Source organism: Abramis brama (genome assembly GCF_963993115.1).
Source record: "Abramis brama genome assembly, chromosome: 1".
NCBI classification, from domain to species: domain Eukaryota; kingdom Metazoa; phylum Chordata; class Actinopteri; order Cypriniformes; family Leuciscidae; genus Abramis; species Abramis brama.
In genome coordinates, this window is record NC_139963.1 from 65157802 (window position 1) to 65181671 (window position 23870).

Sequence of the window (23870 nt, forward strand, 5' to 3'; positions counted from 1 at the left end):
AAGAACAGAACTATAGACAACAGAACAATATGAGAAGAATGTAATTAAAAGGATTTTAATTAGGGAGGTGGAACTGTCAAAATGTAAACAAAAATGGACATGTTATACCAGAAATTCAGTGAAAAAAGTAAGTTAGGTAACGTTAGGCCTAACATGATAATATCTGGCCTGACATTTTAACGTTACTGGAGGGGAGACAATACGCGCTCAGGGTGTGATAAAAATCCGGACAGCTAACGTTAATTAAATCACCTAACCTCCCAGAGAGAAAGAATATACCATCCAAATAGCTTTTTACTCAAAGTTATTAATTATCAAATACATTTTTACTCAAATCTACGCTAATGACAATTTGCTAACTTGGTTTGCCACAATCATTTCAGAAATAATATCATCGGTATGTTGAACGGTATGAACGGTAATGTTACAGGCTAAGTAACTGTACAAATAAAGCATATTTTAACCATTCTTACCTTGTTCCGTGCTTGTCGACCTGCCGGTTAGCTTTTCCACAGTGCGGAGAATGATTCTGTGACGATGGCGACAGTTGAAATTAGGCGCGTTTGGTCAGCGGGTCCGCCCAGCGTCTGTAGCGAGTCCGCGAGGTGACAGTGCGTCAGGAGGCGGGGCTCATGTTAAGGCGCGTCCGAAGTGCGGATCCGTATGTGATCCGTTCTGGGTCCGCCGATTAAAACCGCAGGCGGGGCCGATCCTGGAGGCGGGGCTGATCCTGTTAGCGCAGCGAAAACGAATCTGACAGTCAGGCGGATCTGGCGGCTTGAGGGCGGGTCCGCCACGGACTCCTTTGCTGTGTGGGACACTTTTCAGACTGGATGGAGGTGATCCTCCTCTGCTTATTCTGACTATTTTGTGTTTCACTTGAAAAAGTTCCTTTCACCTTTAGTAACTGGAGTCACTTCAGTTCTATAATAATAATAATAATAATAATGGAAGGCTACTAGTAAAGCTGAATCTGCGTGGCCCTGATTGGCTGCGGGGGTGTCCCGTACGCGCGTGCGTCGGCGGCCGATGACGTCACCGCTCGCTCGCGCCCTCTCTCTTCCCTCATTGAGAGTTTCAGCGTCGAGTCTTCTGAGGAGAGGAGAGCAGCTCACGGTATTTCTCACAAACAACCATTACACACATTTTATAGAGTTTGATTAAGCGATTAAGAGCGTTTGATTAAGAGTTTGATTTTCTGTATTGTTTTTATCGATCACAGCGATACGTGTGCGTCTTTTCTGGCGTCTTTCTACTGAACTAAACATTTAACGTTAGTGCTGCAGCAGCAGCGAGCATGAGGAGAAATATGTTGAATTCATTCAGACCTGAGCGATTTTGTGTGTTAGTTTGGAGTGAGAACTGTCTGTTGCTGAATGTCAAGTCAAGAGTTAAAGTTTGAGATCTGTGATGGGAATTGAATCAATTCCAAGTGTTGCTGTTGCCATTTTCATGTTTAACTTTATTTCTTTGTCGACATTTATCTTTGGCAGATTACTGTATGAGTAACGAACGAGGGAAATCTCAAATCTATACATCCATGGGAATATAGATAAATATTAATAAAGTTTGACACCAGAAACGTTAAATTTTCTTCTATTTTTAAGAGTATTATGATCATTGTCAGTCTGTACACAAATCTGTTACATTATTCATGTATCCTGACTCGAATAATGTGTTTCTAACAGCAAACACTCAGAATAAAGTGAGATGATCTGCTGATGATCCTGAATGGCTTGTTGAATGAGTGTTGATAGTCTGAGGCTCATCAATATTAACAGATCTGCTGAAAACACTCTTTATTTCATGACAATAGTTCCTGTTTTCACCTCATTTATTATGCTGATGCAGGGTTTTTCCTGGCTCAAAATGAGGCGGAGGTGGTAAAATCCTAATAATGTATTCTAATAATAAGCTAATTAAATTTGTATTTTTCGTAGATCATCATATAGCCTAATGTGTTTCCCACATTATTTTAGTGGGTTGAGCCTGGTACCTCTAGGGGGGTCCGGGGGCATGCCCCCCCCCGGAAGAAAATTTTGTACATTTTAAAGATAAACTCATTAATCTGGTGCACTTTGAGTCACCTGAATCCACTGTTAAAAATAAATAATCCACCCGCAAATCACCCATATTCTTTGATTTAGATATCTGCATCTGATCATCACATTACAATTATTCAAATTCTCAGTGTTAAGCATGATAATATGGTAACATATCACACTGAAGTTGGCTGATTAAAAATTTACATTTAGGCTATTTAAAATAAAAGTTCTTCTTTTGGCAAAATTACATTTCCTTAATAGCCTAAACAGAGGCTTTACTCCCTTCAAACTTAAATTGTCAATGTTTCATTACATCACTGTTTGAAAACACTCAGAATAATTTTTTATACCTTTATAAAGGGCATTTTTCCCATAATTTTATTAAATGTATGCTCCATCTTTCATTTCCAATTCTTAAATTTGATCAATATTCAATTAAAATAATAAGACACTAGGCTGTTACCAATCAAATTAAATAATTTACATTGAAAAATTATAACTGTATTAAATGAGATTATTTTAAATATTTTTGAATATACAATAAGGAATGTTGAAAAGAATGATACTTTGAAAGTAAACCGCCAGCAGATGGCGGCAGGCGACCGTCTTAATGAGCGAGTCATTGAGTCATTCATTCAAACGATTCGTTCAAACGGTTGATTTATTCAGAATGAGGCAGTTTATGAATGGGTAATTGAATCTTTGACTCAACCGATTCGTTCGAAACGCTGAATCATTCAGTAATGAAACATGGCTGAGTGTTGCTGTGAGATGCGCGATGGTTCTGCTGTGATCTTTGTTTGGAACTATTTTCGCTGCTGAAACAGAACAAAAACAGTCATTGCATCTAAAATGTAAGTGACTTAATTTTAACTATTTGTTTATTGAACTGTTATGAAATCAGTCTCGGTTTCAATCTTGATTGGCATTCAGGAAAACAGCTCTCTGGTCGTGTGTAGCTTAGGCTATATATTGTTTCTTAACTATAATATGTTATAAATAATTGCGCGAGCCTCAACAGCGCAACTTTGTTACCGTCAGTACATTAAGTAGAATTATATTATTATCAGCTATAGGCTATCAATCACCACTTACAATAAATTAAATAAAACAGAATAATCCTCACGTATTCGGTGATTCCCTAGTTATTTTTTATTTTTATATTAAAAATTATTTTAATCAGGGCATTTGTCCGGATGGGTTACAATTCTCTCTCACTTTTCCCTTAAAAAAAAACAAAACAAAAAAACACATGTGTCCCGGACAAGCGTTATTGTCGAGTCCTGATATGTTTTCCTTGATTGGTTTTCCCTGAAGAGAATTACGTTGTTGAAAACGAAAGTAAAAGAGTGACGCACGTTCATTGTGTTTTACCGTTAAGAGTGTTCCGTTTCTTTATTAAACTCAACTCAGTATAATGATTTATCTGTCATCCACCCTCGATTAATTGGAATGGAATGTTTTTATTACTTGGCCCGCCCGACCCGCGGATTATCCGCGATCCGCGCAGCACTATACGGTTTGAGAATGGACACAAACCGCAACAGAACCGTCGTCACGGTGGAAAAAGTGTATCTGACCATGTGACTGTCTGTCCGAGTTTTGACGGAGGCGGCCGCCTCATAATTCTCTCCCTCCCACTACAATTCATCATCAGTGAAGCTCCTCCCACAGCAGTCACATCATCAGTGATGCTCCTCCCACAGCGGTCACATCATTAGTTAAGCTCCTCCCACAGCAATTATCCAATAAATGCTGTAAATACAGCTACAAGTGAAGTTAATCGCCATTAAACAAGAAAAAGAAAAAGAAGAAGCTACAAGTGAAGACGAGCATCAGAGCATCAGGAAGAGCTGAAATCTGCAAAGCCTGAGTTTATTAAAGAGGACAGTGAGAACACGAGTGATCCAGAACCCTGCAGAATGAAACACACTTAAGATCCTGAAGAACAAAGAGGTTGGTGTTTATTCTTCATTCATTCATGATGCTGAAGAACATTCATGTTAGAAACATTCAAGCACTTCAGCACATTTAGATAAACGGTTAAACTGTGAAATAGCTGCAAAAGTTTCTGTTTTTTTAACAAATGGTCAATGCGATGGATTATCACGATTAATACCGTTCCAAATTATCCTACATCCTATCCAGGACATATAGATAATCCCGTGGTAACTAAAGAGCCTATCCTTTAGTCGTGTCCTCAAGAGTTAGGCGATCAGTCTATACAAATTCGTATTCTATTATAAAGATAATAGATTTCCCCTTTGTATTCTAAGTAGTGTTGTCACAATTCCAAAATTATTGTTTCGATACCAATACCAAGTCAAGTATTGCGATTTCGATACTTTTTCTGAAAAGGGAGAAATACTCTCAAATATCATTGCTGTGCTTTATTTTAAAACCGGGACAACATTCTAATCATATAACACACTAATACATGAACATATGAACAGCAGATATATTAAACATTTGAACAAAATATGAAATATCAAAATATAAAAAATAAATTAGAGCAATGACATTCAAGGTAAAAAATAAAAAAAAAAGTAGCAGTATTATCTCATTTATCATAAGAAACATAAGAGTTACCAGTAATAACTTTATCTTGATTCTTGAACTTTGAATAAAAATATGAACAGCGATTATATTAAACAATGTTTAATATTGGTAACATATGATAAGCCTCATTGGTGATATATTTGACATATAGGGATAGAGTTGTGGAAGGCCTATACTTCATGTTAAACATAAATATATAGCAGCAAAGACAACGTCGGCAGTGTTGACGGCAAAATAGGCTACAGAATATTTCGTTCTGTATTGAGAGGTGCAATTTGAAAATCGATAATCTTTTTTTTTTAATTACATTTATATTGTATTTATGTCAAAACCTAGACTTTCAAACATCAAAATGACATGTATTAATATGTATTTGTGTCAAAATGACATAGAAACATCTTTTCCTATTCTACTTTGCCTGGAAACGCTTCCAACACGCTTGCGTGTCGCGTGAAAACTAGGCGTCGGTTCTATTTCTAGAATGCACACGTTCGTGGCAGTTAATCCTCACCATCTTGCCGTTTCCTCCAGTTAGGATCTTCCTGATCCAGATAGAAGAATGTGACACTTACCCAAGAATCCAAGGTCCAGTCAGATGATTATAATAAATGTTTAACAATATTTATTAAAAGAATCAAATGAAAAGAATACTTGTTACAGATTATAAAATGAGTACTAACTGGGGATGGCGAAAACTAAAAAATTTCTTGACCGACCACCAAGCCTCATTAGCCGGTTGAAACCGGTTAACCGATTAGTCTAAAATATAGGGCTGTGCGCACGAGCAATTGTCACGTCGCCGGAACATGCGATGTGAAGGGTAGTAGCACCCATGGTGTATTAAGAGAATGATATTTCGTACTAAATAGAAAGTCAAAATCGGCTATTTGGGACTATTTCGTCTACAAAAAGGAGGATGTTGAATTGAAATGTTGTAAAGTTGTGGATGGTTGTCTTTTTTAAAAAGTCTTTTGTCTTTTATTTTTCGTGTTCGCATTTATGAGGAAAAAACAATTTACGTGACAGTTCTCCATTACGGACACGACCGCTCAAAGCGGCTCTAAAAGACTGCTTTAAAACTTTCACAAAGACCTCAAACAGAAAGCACAAAGCCTTTTTTTTAAACGAATTTCGTTTTGTATTAATTGTATCTTAATTTTAATCAGCATTTCATTATCCAATTTTCTCGATTTAATAAAAAAAAGTAAATATAGCAGATAGATATCACGACACGGAGGCGCCAGCGCCTGAATTGGAGCTAACGTTAAGCTATCATCCATGAACCGAAACTCAACGTATAAGGTAGCTTACTCGTCTCACACACCTAAAAAAATAGAAATATATCTATTATCTACAGAAATCTCTACTTTTAAACAGAACCATTCAAAACAAAATAAAACGATTTAATCCGTGAAATGTGTATTTCTCTCCGGCGCGTTCACTACTGCGAAGATCGCGAGTCAGATTTCATCTTTGCAGCCGTCACAGAAAACACTTGTTTATTAATAGATAATTAAAATGTCTCATTGCAATATTTTACATATTCATAATCATTACTTTTGCTGGTTCTTTGTGACAGCTTTTAGGTGCTGTTTACATGAACGCGTCACTGCACCAGCACCGAAAACAGAGAGAGAGAGAGAATAAGATTTTTTTTTTTACTTATTTTGAGGAATGAACAAACAAACATCTGTTAAGAGTGCCGCCACGTTGGATTGCGTAGAACGTTCACCGAATTCTGACAGAAATATGTTCTAATTTTGGAATAAAATATTAAGTGACCTTTTTGTCACTTGTAATGAAGCTTGCTTATTAGTTATTAATATCATGGAATGGTAATTATTGACTTTAGCCTGGATTGATCATGGCTCGCAATATAGGCTATATTGTTGGGAAAAAAATATCGAAATGTAGGCTAATTTTTTCCCAATATCTAATATTTTCCCAATATTGTACAATATCGTGCCTGCAATTTCGCAACTCTGTCGCATCTCTCTGCTGCTCTGCCTCCTGCTTTGGCTACCTTTCTTACCCGAAGAGGCTTGCGGTTGTCACGTTTTAACTCTTCGGAGTCTTGGGCTATTTTGGCCGTTTTTGAGTACTTTTTATTTTTTTTATTTTGCGACATAAACAAATAATTACCATACCAATGTTTGGTATTGTTTTTTTCAGCACAACATCACCTATATGAACAGACAATTATTTTTTTACTTTTATGTACTGTATCAACATACTGGACCCAAAATCACACAAAAAACACAAAATCCGAATAGAAAAATTATAGTTTTTTTACTACAAAAAACACAAACATGCTCAATGAAGCATTTTAAAAGGTTTTAAATGTTGTTAAAAAAAGTTGTAAATGTCAACATATACAGGTAAAATTCAGATATAATCAAGCTATATACAAAAAAATATGATTTACAAAAAAAAAGCGAGTGTAGCCATAGGCTTTTTTTTCTCTTTTTAGCTTTGCCACTTTTTAAAAGTTTATGCACACAATTATACAGAGAGCTATATTTAAGGCCTTGCATTCCCAGAGTATGAGGGTTTCCAATTAGTGCAAATACAACATAAAAAAGGTAAAATTGAGATAAAATCTAACTATATACAGCAAAAAGCAATTGTGGCAATAGGCGTTTTTTTCTTTTCTTTTTTGCTTAGAAACTCTACAAAACACTTCATGTACAATTACACAGACAGCTACATTACAGGGCTTTCCTTCCTTGAGTAAGAGGGGTTCCTAAAAAATGCAAATATACTATACAAAAGGTAAAATAAACACAAAATCAAACTATATATACAACTATTTTCAACGAATATCAGGTGAGTTTTTTTTTTTTAATCTGTGCTACTCCTCAAAACAGTTTCTATCAACAATGAGACCAAAGACATTCGCTTCATTTTCCTTCCACAAAAAACTACCTAAACTACCTAAACTATCTACACTACTCCTAAACTACTCTCAAAATCTATTCAAACTTTTCCAAAAACTAGCAATAATATCTCTCTCTCTCTCTTTCTATATATATGTCTCTCTGTCTACTCCGTCAATCTCCCGACTCCCGCGGGCGCCTTTCAATTTCACTTCTTTGCTCAGTTGGCTCCTCCTCCACTCCCTAAAATGTGCAGCCTGAAGAGCAGAGTCAGCAGATTCACACATTTTTCTCCGTTTTGCTTTATGACAAAAACCGACGAAGTTATGAGAATAAATGCAACGCCTGTCGCATCCCATATTGCGTTCCTTTACGAACGCGTCAATATTTTCAAAAAAATTTTATATAAAGTTTAAATTATCATATCTCCGTTTTTACTTGGTCTATCAACACAAAACAAAAAGTAAAATAGAGTTTCAAGCCAGCACTTTCGACAGAAGTGGACAGCAGCGCTCAACGTGACTTTGTTTTTATGCTTCGACGTCTTAAACTGGTCATGTGATTTGATCACGCCGGCGTGATCGGCGACTCGGAAGAGTTAAGGTGATAGCCTACATCATAGATGATGTGTTACTACTGTATTTAAGCACTGTATCACACAAGTTGCAACTTACATCTGTGTCATTCTTTTTGGTGAAATGGTCCCACACACTTCTTTGCACGCTTCATCCTGTCGTCTGCCCTGGCTCTAACCTCGAGTGTTTTAACCTGTAGCCTTTACTTTTCACAAATCTTGTGAGCGCGCGAACCCAAAGGCTGTGACCTCGCGCCAAATGTTTTTATTGGTTTATTAAGTAAAAACAGGTGAGTTATGAAAAATTGAGTGTGAGGGATTTGTTCACTTCACACAAAAAGATCTTGGAATGAGATGGCTAACTGTAGTAGAGTAAAGTCCACTGTCTATAATAGCCTAATTTAGAGATCACTTTTTTTTTCTTTTTTTTTACCGACTACCGACAAATTTGACCGGTTAACGTTGATACGGTCAACCATCGGTCAAACTGTCATCGGTTAACATCCCTAATTCTAACTAACAGAGAGATACTAGCTAGGCTTAAAGCTTCTTGCATCTGATAACTGCTGGCTGTATCAGACTGGAGATTGCAAGGAAGAGCAAAGAGTCCTGTCCAGGTCTCTTCTTTTATAGTCTGAATTCAGCCGTCTTCATCACAGTTAATATCAAGCGCATGACTGCAGTTTCTAGCGAGTGTAGTCCTGCTATTTCTGTGCAAGCATGACTATGTTTAGCTAGCGGCTTGTTCTCTAGCAAGCAACTGAAGATACAACAGTTCCTTTGTATTTGTGGATAATGACTCTTGTCACGGCTCTCTCATGTGATTTGAGAGATGCAGAGATGAACAACAACCTCTTTATTCAGCAGAACACTTTTAGATGGTTATACGACACACACTTTATAGAGTTTGATTAAGCGACAGACTCATTTCTGTAATGTTTTCATCGATCACAGCGATACTTGTGCGTCTTTTCTGGCGTCTTCCTTCTGAAATAAACATTTAGTGCAGCAGCAGCGAGCATGAGGAGAATATGTTGAGTTCATTCAGACCTGAGCGAGTTTGTGTTCGTTTGTGTGATTGTCTCGATGTTTGTGTGAGAACTGTTACTGAATGTCAAGTCAAAGTTTGAGATCTGAACGAACTGGGTAACTGAGTAACGAACGAGGGAAATTTCAAATCTATACATCCATGGGAATATAGATACATTTTAATGAAGTTTAACACCGGAAACTTTACATTTTCTTTTATTTTTAAGAGTATTGTGATCATTGTCAGTTTCTGTACATACAAATCTGTTACATGTTAATGATTGAATTACTTTATTGCAATTAATAGTTATTATAAAGTCAAACTAGTTTTAAATTCACATATTATAGTGTTGTAGTTATTTGCCTGTAGAGGTTCACAACGATAGGTTATTTATTTAATGATTTTGTTCAATAATTGATGATTTATCCATGTTAGGCTACTGTAGCCTATATTGTGAGGAATAACAGTAATGTCTTTTAATAGAGCAGTTTAACAGGCTTTTATCATGTATCCTGACTCAAATAATGTGTTTCTAACAGCAAACACTCAGAATAAAGTGAGATGATCTGCTGATGATCCTGAATGGCTTGTTGAATGAGTGTTGATAGTCTGAGGCTCATCAATATTAACAGATCTGCTGAAAACACTCTTCATGACAATAGTTCCTGTTTTCACCTCATTTATTATGCTGATGTCTTCAGATCTCCTGTAAATTGACACTTAAAGCTCATTTCATTGGTGTCAACAGACTGATGTTCTATGTGTTTGCATTTTCTTATATTCATAAAAACTTAGAAAACATGATGGTAATAAAATGCACAGGATTGCGTGTGAAGTCCCATGATTCTCTGCTACATGGATATAACAGTGAACTGTTATTAACCCTTATGCATGTATGATAAATTATGTAACAATGTGTTAGTTATAACTGAGACATATCTTCATTTAGCCTAGAGAAATAACCTTGGGGGAGTCAGGACAATAATGAAGGAAGGATGCCCTCTTCTCACGGTCATTTGATACATGTTTGTCTCTTATTCAGTAATAGAAAATTGTTTGCCACCACACTGTTTATGCTTTCAACTGTTTTTCTTACCATTCTTTATATTTGGGAAAACATCAGTCACATCATCAGTTAAGCTCCTCCCACTGTAATTCTCCAATAAATGCTGTAAATTCCCATCAGCTACAAGTGAAGACGAGCATCAGAGCATCAGGAAGAGCTGAAATCTGCAAAGACTGAGTTTATTAAAGAGGACAGTGAGAACATGAGTGATCCAGAACCCTGCAGAATGAAACACACTGAAGATCCTGAAGAACAAAGAGGTTGGTGTTTATTCTTCATTCATTCATGATGCTGAAGAACATTCATGTTAGAAACATTCAAGAACTTCTTCACTTTTAGTGATAAATAGTTAAACCGTTAAATGGCTGCAAAAGTTTTTTTTTAACAAATGGACAGTAAAAGGAGGTTTCATATTGATTGTCAACATCAGGTCAAACTAAATTTAAATAGTTTAACAATTCTATTTTACATTTATTTTATATATGGTTTACAATTTGTTGACCTTGACCAGTGAATGAAGTGACAGACTTCACAACAATATTCCTATACAGTATTTGAATGAAGAAGGATAATCATTTTAGGGTTATGAATTAAATGAGCATCAGTTACTTTATGATAGACAGAAAGGCATGATGTACAGATTTTTTACAGATTTTCATTTAGATTAAAAACACTCACTAACTGATATATTTTTGATTTTGGCAGATCAGCTCCTCCTACAGCAATCCTGTCATCAGTGAAGCTCCTCCCACAACAATTACATCATCAGTGAAGCTCCTCCCACATCAATTTTCCAATAAATGTTGTAATTTCCAATCAGCTACAAGTGAAGACGATCATCAGAGCATCAGGAAGAGCTGAAATCTGCAAAGACTGAGTTTATTAAAGAGGACAGTGAGAACATGAGTGATCCAGAACCCTGCAGAATGAAACACACTGAAGATCCTGAAGAACAAAGAGGTTGGTGTTTATTCTTCATTCATTCATGATGCTGAAGAACATTCATGTTAGAAACATTCAAGCACTTCATCACTTTTATTTAGTTAAACTATGAAATGGTACAGATTTTCAACAAATGGTCAGTAGAGGGAGGTTGGAGAAACGTTCATATTGATTGTCAACGTCAGGTCAAATTATCTCCCTTGTTTACACATTTTATATCTGGTTCACTTATTTTAGCAAAATGTCGGACATCTTCTAATATAGTTTACAACATTGTGTTTACACCATTGGATTCAGACGTTGGGACAATTGTTTTACCTTGTTAAAAATCATAACAAATACTGAGCAATAATTTTATTTGCACACCATAGGCACTATTGTATAAGTAAGGAATAATTGACGACAGGCCGTTGAATTATTAGAAAAATAATGCACACCCGAGGTGGTAATGCGGTCACGACGCGAAGCGGAGTGGCCGTTCACCTCGGGTGTGCATTATTTTTCTAATAATTCAACGGCCTGAAGTCAATTATTCCGCTTATACTACAGTTACCACACCTCGAAACATTGTTCAGATTATGTATTTCAGGACGTTTGTAAAGTTTTTGTCATTAAAACGCTCTTGTATGTAGGACTAATTTCTTACGCATCTAAACCAATGCCTCTGTTGCTAATTCCAAAACGTAATTTTAGAGTTAGTAACGGAGGTTTGAGCCACTGATAGCAGACTAATGCTGGGACACACGACTAGCTGACACATTCTCTGACTGTTATTATCGACTGCAGCAGATTTTAAACACCGACTTTGAACACCGACTTTGAACACAGACTGAACGCGCTGAACACGCGCGTTTGGGCATGATCAGTCATACGTATCAAATTACATTCATAACCGGCCTTAAAGTGTGTCCCCAGTTATTAATGCAGTTATTAGAGAGAGAGATGTTGCAATAATGAGACAGAAAAGCATGTGCGTCAATATTATTATTTATTTATTAATTCAATTCCTTTTAATTAATTCGAATTTATTCTTTTTTTCTATTATTGACAGATGACAGACTAGCCAAATAAATGAAACACAAAGCCCTTTTAACAAGTAGGCCTATCAATAATTATTTATTTGTTATATTATCTGCAATAATAATCCGTGCTGCAGGATTATCCATTTATTTAGCCTATATTCAGTTTAATTTTCTATTGATTATAGATAGGAATATACTTTATTTATTCAAATTAAACTGCATGTTTCCATTGATTGTGAAGCTAGACATTGAAAATTCCAGATCAAGCTCATGCGGCTAAATGTTTTTTTCTTGTTATGAATTGTATCCTATTTTCCGTTATTACCGTTAACTACGCGAAGTGATATGGAACTGTAATGCGGTCAAGACCTGCCTGGAACTACTTTAGCCGTGGGTTTCCCTGAAAATAATGCACACCTTAGAACGTTCGTCAACCAATCAGATTCAAGCATTCAACGGCCCTGTAGTATAAATGTTAATATTACATTAAGTAATTGTGTCATTAATCAAATACATTTAATATTTCTCACTTCAGAAATGTGATTTGTGCCTAAAATGTCTTGAAAATAATAATTGAAATATCAATGTACCTCATTCATGCAATTAATAAAAGAAAACACCAGAATTATCATAAAATTGTATAGCAATTGTCTACTAGTACTTTCTGCTATTACATCAGGGCTCACTTTCATATTTCTCTCTTTGAATTATTGATGTGCTGAAAATTAAATTAAACCTTTTTCTTTCATGTCAGACCCGATGGAAGTGAAGGAGGAGAGTGAAGAACTGAGTGAAGTGAAGGAGGAACATCATGTCAAACCTGGAGGAAAACCTTTGAGTCGCTCAAAGACTAAAAAGACCCTTTTAAACAAAAGAAGAGCCAATAAATATGTCACCTGCACTCAGTGTGGAAAGAGTTTCTCATGCAAACAAAGTCTTGAGCATCACATGAGAATCCACACCGGAGAGCTGCTCAGATGTCATCAGTGTGGAAAGAGTTACACAACCAAACAGCGTCTTGAGATTCACATGAGAGTTCACACTGGAGAGAAGCCGTTCACATGTGATCAATGCGGGACGAGTTTCACACAAAATCACCATCTGACCGAACACAAGAGGATCCACACTGGAGAAAAGTCACATATGTGTGTTCAGTGTGGAAACAGTTTCACAACCAAACATTCTCTTAAGATTCACATGAGGATCCACACTGGAGAGAAGCCGTTCACATGTGATCAATGCGGCAAAACATTTTCTAGTTCATCAGACCTGAAGAAACACCTGACAGTTCATACGAAGGAGAAGCCGCATTCATGCTCTGTGTGTGGAAAAAGTTTTTCACGGCGTCAAAATTTACATGCACATGAGAAAACCCACACTGGTGTGAGAGAGTACATGTGCTTTGAGTGTGAGAAGACTTTTACTAGAGCGGACAGTTTAAAACAGCACCAGAGAATTCACACTGGAGAAAAACCTTACATGTGTTCACACTGTGACAAGAGATTCAGTCACTCATCACATCTGAAAACACATGAGGTGATCCACACTGGAGAAAAACCTTACAAGTGTTCACACTGTGACAAGAGATTCAGTCACTCATCACATCTGAGAACACATGAGAGGATCCACACTGGAGAAAAACCTTACAAGTGTTCACACTGTGACAAGAGATTCAGTCAATCAGGAGATCTGAAAACACATGAGCGGATCCACACTGGAGAAAAACCTTACAAGTGTTCACACTGTGACAAGAGATTCAGTCAGTCAGCAAATCTGAAAACACATGAGAGGATCCACACTGGAGAAAAAACACACGTGTGTTCACTGCAGAACTAGTTTCAGACACAAATCATCTCTTAAGCTTCACATGAGAGTTCACACTGGGAGAAAGACCATTTAACTGTGATCAGTGCGTTAAACAGTTTCATTGGGCATCAGTCCTGAAGATTCACACAAAGAAGAAGATTCATTAGTAATATTACACCAGAAAAGACACGGCGGTGTGTGTTTCAGTGCTGAAGTCCTTTACTACAGAAGATGAACTGAAAGAGTGCCAGAAAATTCACACTGGAGAAGAAGGCCATAACACTTTTAAGGGCTGTTTACACCTGGCCACTTCATGCGTTTTCTCAGATCGGATAGCTATCCGTGAAAAGACCAGGTGTAAATGCCCTCCGAAACGCATTCCAGATGAAACTGGACAAGTGTAAATGCATCTGGTTGTTGAAACCACATATGTAAATTGTACTCCTCCCAAAAATGCTAAAAAAAATAAACGTGTGAGAGCATGTGATAGGCTTTATGTCATGTTCTGGCCACATATGATGATGCTACTGCAACACGCATCACCGCAGCTGAGCATCTATTCATCAAGCTAACGTGCAAACTAACTAAAGAAACGAAATGATCTTCCAGGGCTGTTACTGCTCTCTCTTATTGCGGTCTTTGATTTTGAAATTTTAGCTGATGATCAATAAAATGCAGATCATATCTGTTGCTTTCGTGACATGCACTCCATTAAATCTGCATATAGTGCAGGAATTGAAGATCGGATTTAAATCCGTTTCGTAAAAACACATTTATGTGACCATGTGTAAATGGAATTGTTTTGATAAATCAGATAGCTATCCGATCTGAGAAAACGCATGAAGTGGCCAGGTGTAAACAGCCCCTAAGAGAGACATGAATCTGATAATGTTTAACTCGTTCTTCATTGTTTTTCATCAGAACATCTAGTTTCTCTTCCACTTCTACTCTTCAAAGCAAATACAAGATAAACTTGCATTTATCTTTGAAACTGGACACTTTTCTTCTCTACTTCTCTTGAGATGCTTTGGCTCTTACAAGTCAGTAAAGAGAGAGATCTGTCTCATTCACTTTCATTTCTAATGTTTGTATTTGCTTCATGTAATTATTGAATAAAATCTTTACTCATTTTATCAAAATTCTATTGTCCTTTTTTATTTTCTGCTGATTCTGTTTGAATCAAGAATAATTGTATTTCTGAAAGTCGTGAAGCATTGTTTGCTTTCCATGTTTTAATTTTCTCAATAGAGCTTTTAAATGCCTAATAAATTATATTTCACTGCACACATGACTGACATTAATTGAGATTGCTGTCTGTCTACATTATTAACAGATTCACCCTTGATATCCAGTATCATATATACATTTCGAAGAGTTTGTTCTAGTCAGTTTGATGTTTCATTCACACCATGAGGCTTCATGAAGTGAATTACTATGAACTTTAAACAACACAGTTTTTACAAAATGATTACTGTCTCCATCTCACCACAGCTTTACACAACCAGCAGAAAGAATGCAGCTGGAATAAAGATAAGTTATTTTTTATTTTTGTGTGATTATGTTGATGTTTATTATAGATGTTTTGTCGTTATGAACAGTCTTTGGCGTCTCTTAGTTTTTTTTACTATTATTATTTTTATTTTTTTTGTTAACAACTGTTTATTAAGTTTTCTTTTTTAAAGTCAAGAAAAACACTTTACACTTTACACTTTATTGGCTGAATAACTGGCGCGAAGATGATGCACGAGCTCAGTCTGCAGGTAGAGATGGAGGCGGCAAGAGAAAAGGTGAAGACTGGGGAGTGGAAGCTCCGCAAATACACAAATAGAAAGAGCAAAGTGTGGGAGACATTTGCCGAAATAATGAAAGATGATGACCAAAGTGCTGGCTTTGTCATGTGTAGGCTACTTCTTGCAATGCTATTTACACATTTGATAACCACAAAACTGGCACGACCAACCAGGCACGGCGCCAGGATTCCAGTTTTGGATAAGCCAGACCAATTGTGGGTGGGCCTTGAAATTACAAACGTTAAATAAAAAAATAAATAAAAATACGTTATCCAATGACTGCTTAACCTAATAAAAAAATATTGCCTAATATAGCCTACTGTTATATTATCTGTGCGTATACATAATATAGATTTTAATAGCTTGATGCTCTTTAAATATTGTGTTGCATTGTTAACATTAGATTATTTTTTAATCAATGAGTAAATAGAACAAAGATCAGGTCTGGGGCCCCTGGGCTTGAGTTTATGTTCGGGCCCTACATATGCTCCAAATGACCTTAAAGCTGCATTAGGTAACTTTGGTAAAAATGTATTTTTTTACACATTTGTTAAAACTGTCATTATGTCCTGACAGTAGAATATGAGACAGATAATCTGTGAAAAAATCAAGCTCCTCTGGCTCCTCCCAGTGGTCCTATTGCCATTTGCAGAAATACACCGCTCCCGGTAAGAAACAATCAATCAGAGCCAGGAGGAATATCTTAGCAGTGTCAATCAAGCTCATGTATGCGCACCCCTCTCTTGCACAGTGTGTACCGGTGTTAGGCCGGTGACACACTGGCTGCGTGGCGTTTCTGTTGCGTGTCAGCTGCGTGGCGTTTTCCATGTCTTTGCACACCAGAAGCGTGTCTGACGCGGCGCTGCTGCTGCTAGGTGACATATGATAAGCATCATTGGTGATATATTCGACATTTGGGGAGAGAGTTGTGGAAGGCCTATACTTCATTTTAAACATAAATATATAGCAGCAAAGACAACGTTGGCAGTGTGGATGGCAAAATAGCCTACATAATATTTTGTTCTGTATTGACAGGTGCAGTATTTGAAAATCGATAATATTAAGTAAAATTACATTTATATTTGCATTTATGTCAAAACCTAGACACTTTTAAACATCAAAATGACATTTATTAATATGTATTCGTGTCAAAATGACATATAAACAGATTTTCCTATTCAATTTTGCATGGAAACGCTTCCAAGACGCTTGCGTGATGCGTGAAAAATAGCCGTCGGTTCTATTTCTAGCATGCACTCATTTTCCGTGCGGCTCGAGCCGCGCCTGAGACGCACGCGCGTCTCACGCAGGCAGTGTGCAAACTCTAACCTGTTAACATGGGAGCCGAAATAAAAACGGACACTTGGATATTCATGAGATCAAATCGTGGGTGGGGCGACCAACAGGCGAGTAGCTACAGGCGAGTGGAAAAGAAATTATTAGCGAGCGCCTCAGATCGCGTTTAGCTCTAAATTGAAACTGAGCTATAAGCATTTTCACATATATAGGAACTTGTGGTTAAATGTTTTTCTCTTAGCGCTGTGAAGTAACAGTGTCGCATGATCACGATCGGCTCGCGCTGCTTTGGTCCAAACTGATAAACAACGGTCCGTCGACCACACAATAAGGAGTAGCTCAGTTTCGTTCCGCTTGCATTACGTTTGCCATTTGATGTCGTACAATGTTGTGGTCGCGCCAGCGTCTCTACCATCCCGCCTACATTTGAAATAACGGAATTTTGGTCGGCAGGAAAAATGATCCAACGAACCGTTCGGTTTGAAAATGCGTACCGAACACCGAATTAGGCTAGGTATACATCCGCGCTAAAATATCAAGGTGAAAGATCATAGCTTGCGTAGTATAGACCCGGCTCCCAACCCAACTTTGAGAATAGATTAACGGCAATATTTTTTTTATCGCCCGATAAGAGTCTCACGTTAACGCAGCACGTTAACACCGATAACGGCCCACCACTAATTTTTATATATACAGTACCAGTCAAAAGTTTGGAAACATTACTATTTTTAATGTTTTTGAAAGAAGTCTCTTATGCTCATCAAGCCTGCAGTAAAAAACAAAACAAAAAAAACAGTAATATTATGAAATATTATTACAATTTAAAATAATGGTTCTCTTTTTTAATATACTTTAAAATGTAATTTATTTTTGTGATGCAAAGCTGAATTTTCATCAGCAAGTACTCCAGTCTTTGGTGTCTTATGATCCTTCAGAAATCATTCTAATATGCTGATTTATGATCAATGTTGGAAACAGTTGTGCTGCTTAATATTTTTTTTATAACCTGAGATACTTTTTTCAGGATTATTTGATGAATAAAAAGTTAAAAAGAACTGTATTTATTTAGAATAGAAATCTTTTGTAACAATATACACTACCGTTCAAAAGTTTGGGAACAATAACTTTTTTTTTTTTAAGAAATTAGTACTTTAATTCAACAAGGATGCGTTAAATTGATAAAAGGTGATGGTAACGATTTATATTGTTAGAAATGTTTTTATTTTGAATAAATGCTGTTTTTATGAATAAATGCTGTTAACGTTTTACTCATCAATGAATCCTGAACAAAGTATTCCAAAAAAATATATTAAACAGCACAACTGTTTCCATCATTGATAATAACTGAGTATCAAATCATCATATTAGAATGATTTCTGAAGGATCATAAGACACCAAAGACTGGAGTACTTGCTGATGAAAATTCAGCTTTGCATCACAAAAATAAATTACATTTTAAAATATATTAAAAAAGAGAACCATTATTTTAAATTGTAATAATATTTCATAATATTACTGTTGTTTTTTTTTTGTTTTTGTTTTTTTTTAACTGCAGGCTTGATGAGTATAAGAGACTTCTTTCAAAAACATTAAAAATAGTAATGTTTCCAAACTTTATAAATATATATATATATATATATATATATATATAAATATAAAAATTAGTGGTGGGCCATTATCGGTGTTAACGTGCTGCGTTAACGTGAGACTCTTATTTTGCAGACAAATACACTACATGAATTCCCATCCCTTTGGATGCTGTGTGGTAATGTTTGACATTGCCACTTTGTGGTTGGAGTGCCTTTGCTGGCCATAAATTCACTTTGGTAGAAAAAAAGAAGATTAATAAAAAATAACAGACCAACATTTTGAGTATCTTCATACATTTGTCCTTACCTTACAACCTTTCTGCAGTGAAGCAGTTTGCCTCGGCTTTCACCAAAGGAGTTTACATACAAAATTCTCCTTTCTTTGGGATATATCATCTGTCAAGATGGGGTCATGAATTAATGACTCACATTTAAGCCTTTGTAGTTTACAGAGAAGGATGGAGAAAAAAACAAAACAAACCAGGAGTGTCCAGTGGTCATTCTCGTTAACTGACCCCACCAGCACATCATATATGCCTCTAGATCCATCTACAGCATACAGGTATAAATGTGGCATTCCAATAACAGATTACCAAATAATCTGAGAACATGAAAGTTACTTGTATGGGATCAGGATTTTTTGTTTTTTACCCTTTTCATCAAACTTGCCTTCCTCTTCCAAATATTTGTGGCTTGAAAGGAATCCAGGACAAATTTATCAGTTGAATGGTCACTTTCATACCTCTGAATTGTGCCATTTACTCTTTCAACCAGTCCATTGATCTGCGGGTGGTATGGGGCACATAAACTTCTTTTAATGCCAAGTACTTGTCAGACACCCATATTGATCTATACAAACCAACACAAGACTTTAATTATTAATATTTTTCCAATTATTCAAAATTTAAAGGCGTAATTCTCTAACCTTGTTCACAAATTCTTTGCCTTGATCAGTCAAAAGCTTTTTTGGGGCACCAAATCTGTAAAATAGCTTGACAATGCAGGCTGTTACCTCCTCAGCAGTGGGAAAGCCTCACACCACTTTGTGAAATAGTCTAACATTACACAAATGTACTGGTTGCCCTCTTTAGTTGGTGTGAGCTTTCCCACTAAATCCATGCCAACAATGTCCCATGGCTCAGCCACCTGCCAAAAAAAAAAAAAAAAAAAAAAAAAAAAAAAAATTACTTTTTTAAAGTGAAGAATATTCTTCATTAAACAAACACACAACTTACCTCAATGGGGGTATATTCAGCTTTGTCCTTAATTTCAGCTTGCTTTTTCTGGCATGCTGCACAGTGCATAACCTAAAACATTTATGTTTAATTTCATTTTGATAGAGCTAGGAAAGTATTAAGACATGAATGTCAGTTAATTGCACTCACCCAGGTTTTAATATCAATGGTCATGGCAGGCCAATAAAACCTTTTACTAATGGCCAAGGGCGCCGCCAGGAATTTTGGGCCCCATGACAAAAAAAATCTAATTGGGCCCCCTCTGCGCAGCTGTTGTCACCACATCTCTAGGACCTAACTGTCCCATCAAAAGTTTTACATAACTCTAATCAAAGGCTTGCAACTGTCTTGCTTCTTGTAGTTCAATACTGTCACAAATCAGCACAGAACAAACAGGTAAGTTGCAAGGATGTTTATTTACACGGGGAACAGTCACGGCAGGTGAGTTAGATGAGATATGAATTAAAGTTGCAGAGTTTATGGATGATATGGATCTGACAAAGTCTCTTATCTGTTTCAGGTTTGTAGATGACTGGATGAGGTTTGACGACGGTAGCAGGATGGCAGAAGAAGACGGAGGATCCAGAGAACAGGCTGATGGCGGGTAAGTAGATGAAGAAGGTAAGTAGGATCTTTGCATTGGCATTTGAAGAGTCAGTATGTTGAGTAGGAATCAACGAGACCTGACGATGAACTGAGGGAACTGGTGGTGAATATAAGGGGTGCGGGAAGTGGCAGGAGATTGATGACAGGTGGTGAAGACAGGTGCAGGTGATTAGTATTCCGGGGATGCTGATCGGGTGGGTGGAGTGTAGAGAGCTGGCGCTGACGCTGATGTATCCGTGACAGTACCCCCTCCTCCACGGCCAGCTCCTGAGGGCAGAGAAGACCGACGACGGGGACGACCACGACCTCTCGGCGCCGGACGACTGGGATTAGCTGAGTGGAAGTCCTGTAAGAGTGTGGGATCGAGGATGTCATCACGGTGAACCCAGCATCTCTCCTCAGGACCAAAACCTTCCCAGTCTACGAGATACTCCAGTTGGCCGCCTCGTCGTCGGGAGTCGAGAATGTCCTGAACCCGGTAGATGTTGTCGACTTCGGGATCCACTGGAGGAGGAGGTACTACATCAGCGCCAGACTCTGTGGAAGGAGGAAGAAGAGGATCAGTGTATGGCTTTAACAGGGAAACATGGAATGAAGGTGAGATGCGGAAGTGAGGAGGTAGTGATAACCGGTAGGTGACATTGTTGATCTGCCTCTGTATCGCAAATGGACCAATGTACTTGGGACTCAGCTTGCGACAGGGCTGTCGGAGACGGATATCCCTGGTTGAGAGCCAGACCTTTTGCCCAGGTTGGTATAATGGGGTAGCTGATCTTCTTGCATCGGCCTGGCTCTTGTGTCTCCGAACAGCCCTTTGCAGATGGACGTGTGCTGAGTCCCAGACCCTCTCGCTTTCCTGGAACCAATGATGGACTGCTGGAACATCGGAAGGCTCACCTGATCAGGGAAACAGAGGCGGCTGAAAGCCGAGTATGCACTGGAAAGGCGTAAGACCCGTGGTTGACTGTTGAAGGGAGTTTTGTGCATACTCGGCCCAGGGTAGATACCTGCTCCAGCAGTCTTGATGATCATGGCAATAAGACCGCAGGTATCTCCCGATTTCTTGTATCTTACGCTCAGTCTGGCCGTTGGACTGGGGGTGATATCCAGACGTTAGGCTGACTGAGACTCCCAGAAGGTTAAAGAAGGCTTTTCATACTCTGAAGATGAATTGTTGACCCCGGTCTGATACAATATCTTCTGGTATTCCGAAATGTCGAAATATCTGAGTGAAAAGCGCTTCAGCCGTTTCAAAGGCAGTAGGCAGACCGGGCAGAGGAATCAGTTTGCAGGCTTTAGAAAATCGGTCGACGACGACTAGGACACAGGTGTGAGAGTCAGAGGGAGGAAGGTCCGTGGTGAAATCTACCCCTAGATGAGACCAAGGTCTGGTGGGTACTGGAAGGGGCACCAGTTTACCTTCTGGAAGACGTCGAGGAACCTTGGCCATGGCACAGCCTGAGCAGCTCTTGACGAATCGGGAGACATCCTGGGTCATATTGGGCCACCAGTACCGTTGTTGTACAAGTGAGAGGGTCTGTTGGCTGCCTGGGTGCCCAGAGCCCGGAGATGTATGGATGGAGTCCATGAGGGACAGACGCAGGCGAGTGGGTACGAAAGTCCGTCCCTCAGGACCTCCCGGCGGAGCAGGTTCAGTACGGGTAGCATCAGTAATGTGATCGTCTAAGCTCCACTGGATGGGACTGACAATCATGGCTGGAGGGAGTATGGATTCCGGAGTAGAACTGACGATATCAGGTTGGTGCAGACGAGAAAGAGAATCGGCTTTGACATTCTTGTCCCCAGGACGATAGGTTACTTTGAAGTTGAAACGGGTGAAGAACAATGACCAGCGGGCTTGTCGAGTGTTGAGTCTTTTGGCCTCACGGAGGTATTCCAGGTTGCGGTGATCCGTGATGACTTCGAAGGGGTGTTGTGCTCCCTCCAGCCAGTGTCTCCACTCTTCAAGTGCTAGCTTGATCGCCAGCAGTTCCCGGTTGCCGATGTCATAATTCTGCTCCGCCGGGGACATCTTCTTGGAGAAGAAGGCACATGGATGGAGTCGAGGAGGCTCTCCCTGCCGCTGCGACAGAACCGCTCCTACCCCGGATTGTGAAGCATCCACCTCGACGAGAAATGGCAGATCTGGATTAGGATGGACGAGAGTAGGAGCGGAACTAAAGGAGTGTTTCAACTTCTCAAAGGCTAGTAGGGCTTCGGTGGTCCAGGACAGAGACTTGGCCCCTTTTTTCAGAAGAGAGGTGATGGGCGCGCTGATTTGACTGTAACCTTTTATGAATCTGCGGTAGAAGTTCGCAAACCCCAGGAAACGCTGAAGTTCTTTCAAGGTGGAGGGTTGTGGCCAGTTGGTGACGGCATCCACCTTCCTCTGGTCCATGGTGATTCCGTGAGGAGTAATCACATACCCCAGGAAATGGATAGTACTTTGATGAAACTCACATTTCTCCAATTTCAGATACAAGTGGTGTTTGCGCAGACGATGAAGGACAGACTGGACATGGCGGTGGTGCTCAGATAGGTTGGCAGAGTAGATGAGTATATATCGTCTATATAGATGATGACGAATTAATAATAATAATAATTCATTACATTTATATAGCGCTTTTCTTGGCACTCAAAGCGCTTTACATAGAAGGGGGAATCTCCTCAACCACCACCAATGTGCAGCATCCACTTGGATGATGCGACGGCAGCCATATTGCGCCAGAACGCCCACCACACACCAGCTTACTGGTGGAGAGGAGACAGTGATGAAGCCAATCAGTGTATGGGGATGATTAGGAGGCCATGATGGACAGAGGCCACTGGGCAAATTTGGCCAGGATGCCGGGGTTACACCCCTACTCTTTCGAAAGACATCCTGGGATTTTTAATGACCACAGAGAGTCGGGACCTCGGTTTAACGTCTCATCCGAAGGACGGTGCTCTTTGACAGTATAATGTCCCCGTCACTATACTGGGGCATTAGGACCCACACAGACCACAGGGTGAGCACCCCCTGCTGGCCTCACTAACACCTCTTCCAGCAGCAACCTGGTTTTTCTCAGGAGGTCTCCCATCCAGGTACTAACCAGGCTCAGCCCTGCTTAGCTTCAGTGGGCAACCAGTCTTGGGCTACAGGGTGACATGGCTGCTGGAATTGATGCAGGAAGTCTCTGAAGATCTCGTTCATGAACCCCTGGAATACTGCGGGAGCGCTGGACAACCCGAAGGGCATGACCCTGTATTCATAGTGGCCTGCTGGGGTGATGAACCCAGTCTTCCACTCGTCTCCCTTTCTGATCCTTATCAAATTGTAGGCACTGCGAAGGTCCAGTTTCGTGAAGATCTGAGCACCACGGAGTTGTTCCAGAGCAGCTGGAACCAGAGGAAGGGGATACCGATACTTAACTGTGGAGTTATTGAGGGTCCGG

The 23870-nt window shown here is 38.8% G+C and overlaps 1 protein-coding gene across 1 annotated transcript; it reads left to right on the plus strand.

Moving 5' to 3' along the window:
* Positions 1–10974: 10974 nt before the first annotated feature.
* LOC311067944 (uncharacterized protein) lies at positions 10975–14909 on the plus strand. Its single transcript, XM_084090093.1, has 2 exons — positions 10975–11110; positions 12869–14909. Exons 1-2 carry the CDS (start codon positions 11053–11055, stop codon positions 13948–13950), a joined length of 1140 nt encoding a protein of 379 aa, XP_083946219.1. The 5' UTR covers positions 10975–11052; the 3' UTR covers positions 13951–14909.
* Positions 14910–23870: the final 8961 nt, after the last annotated feature.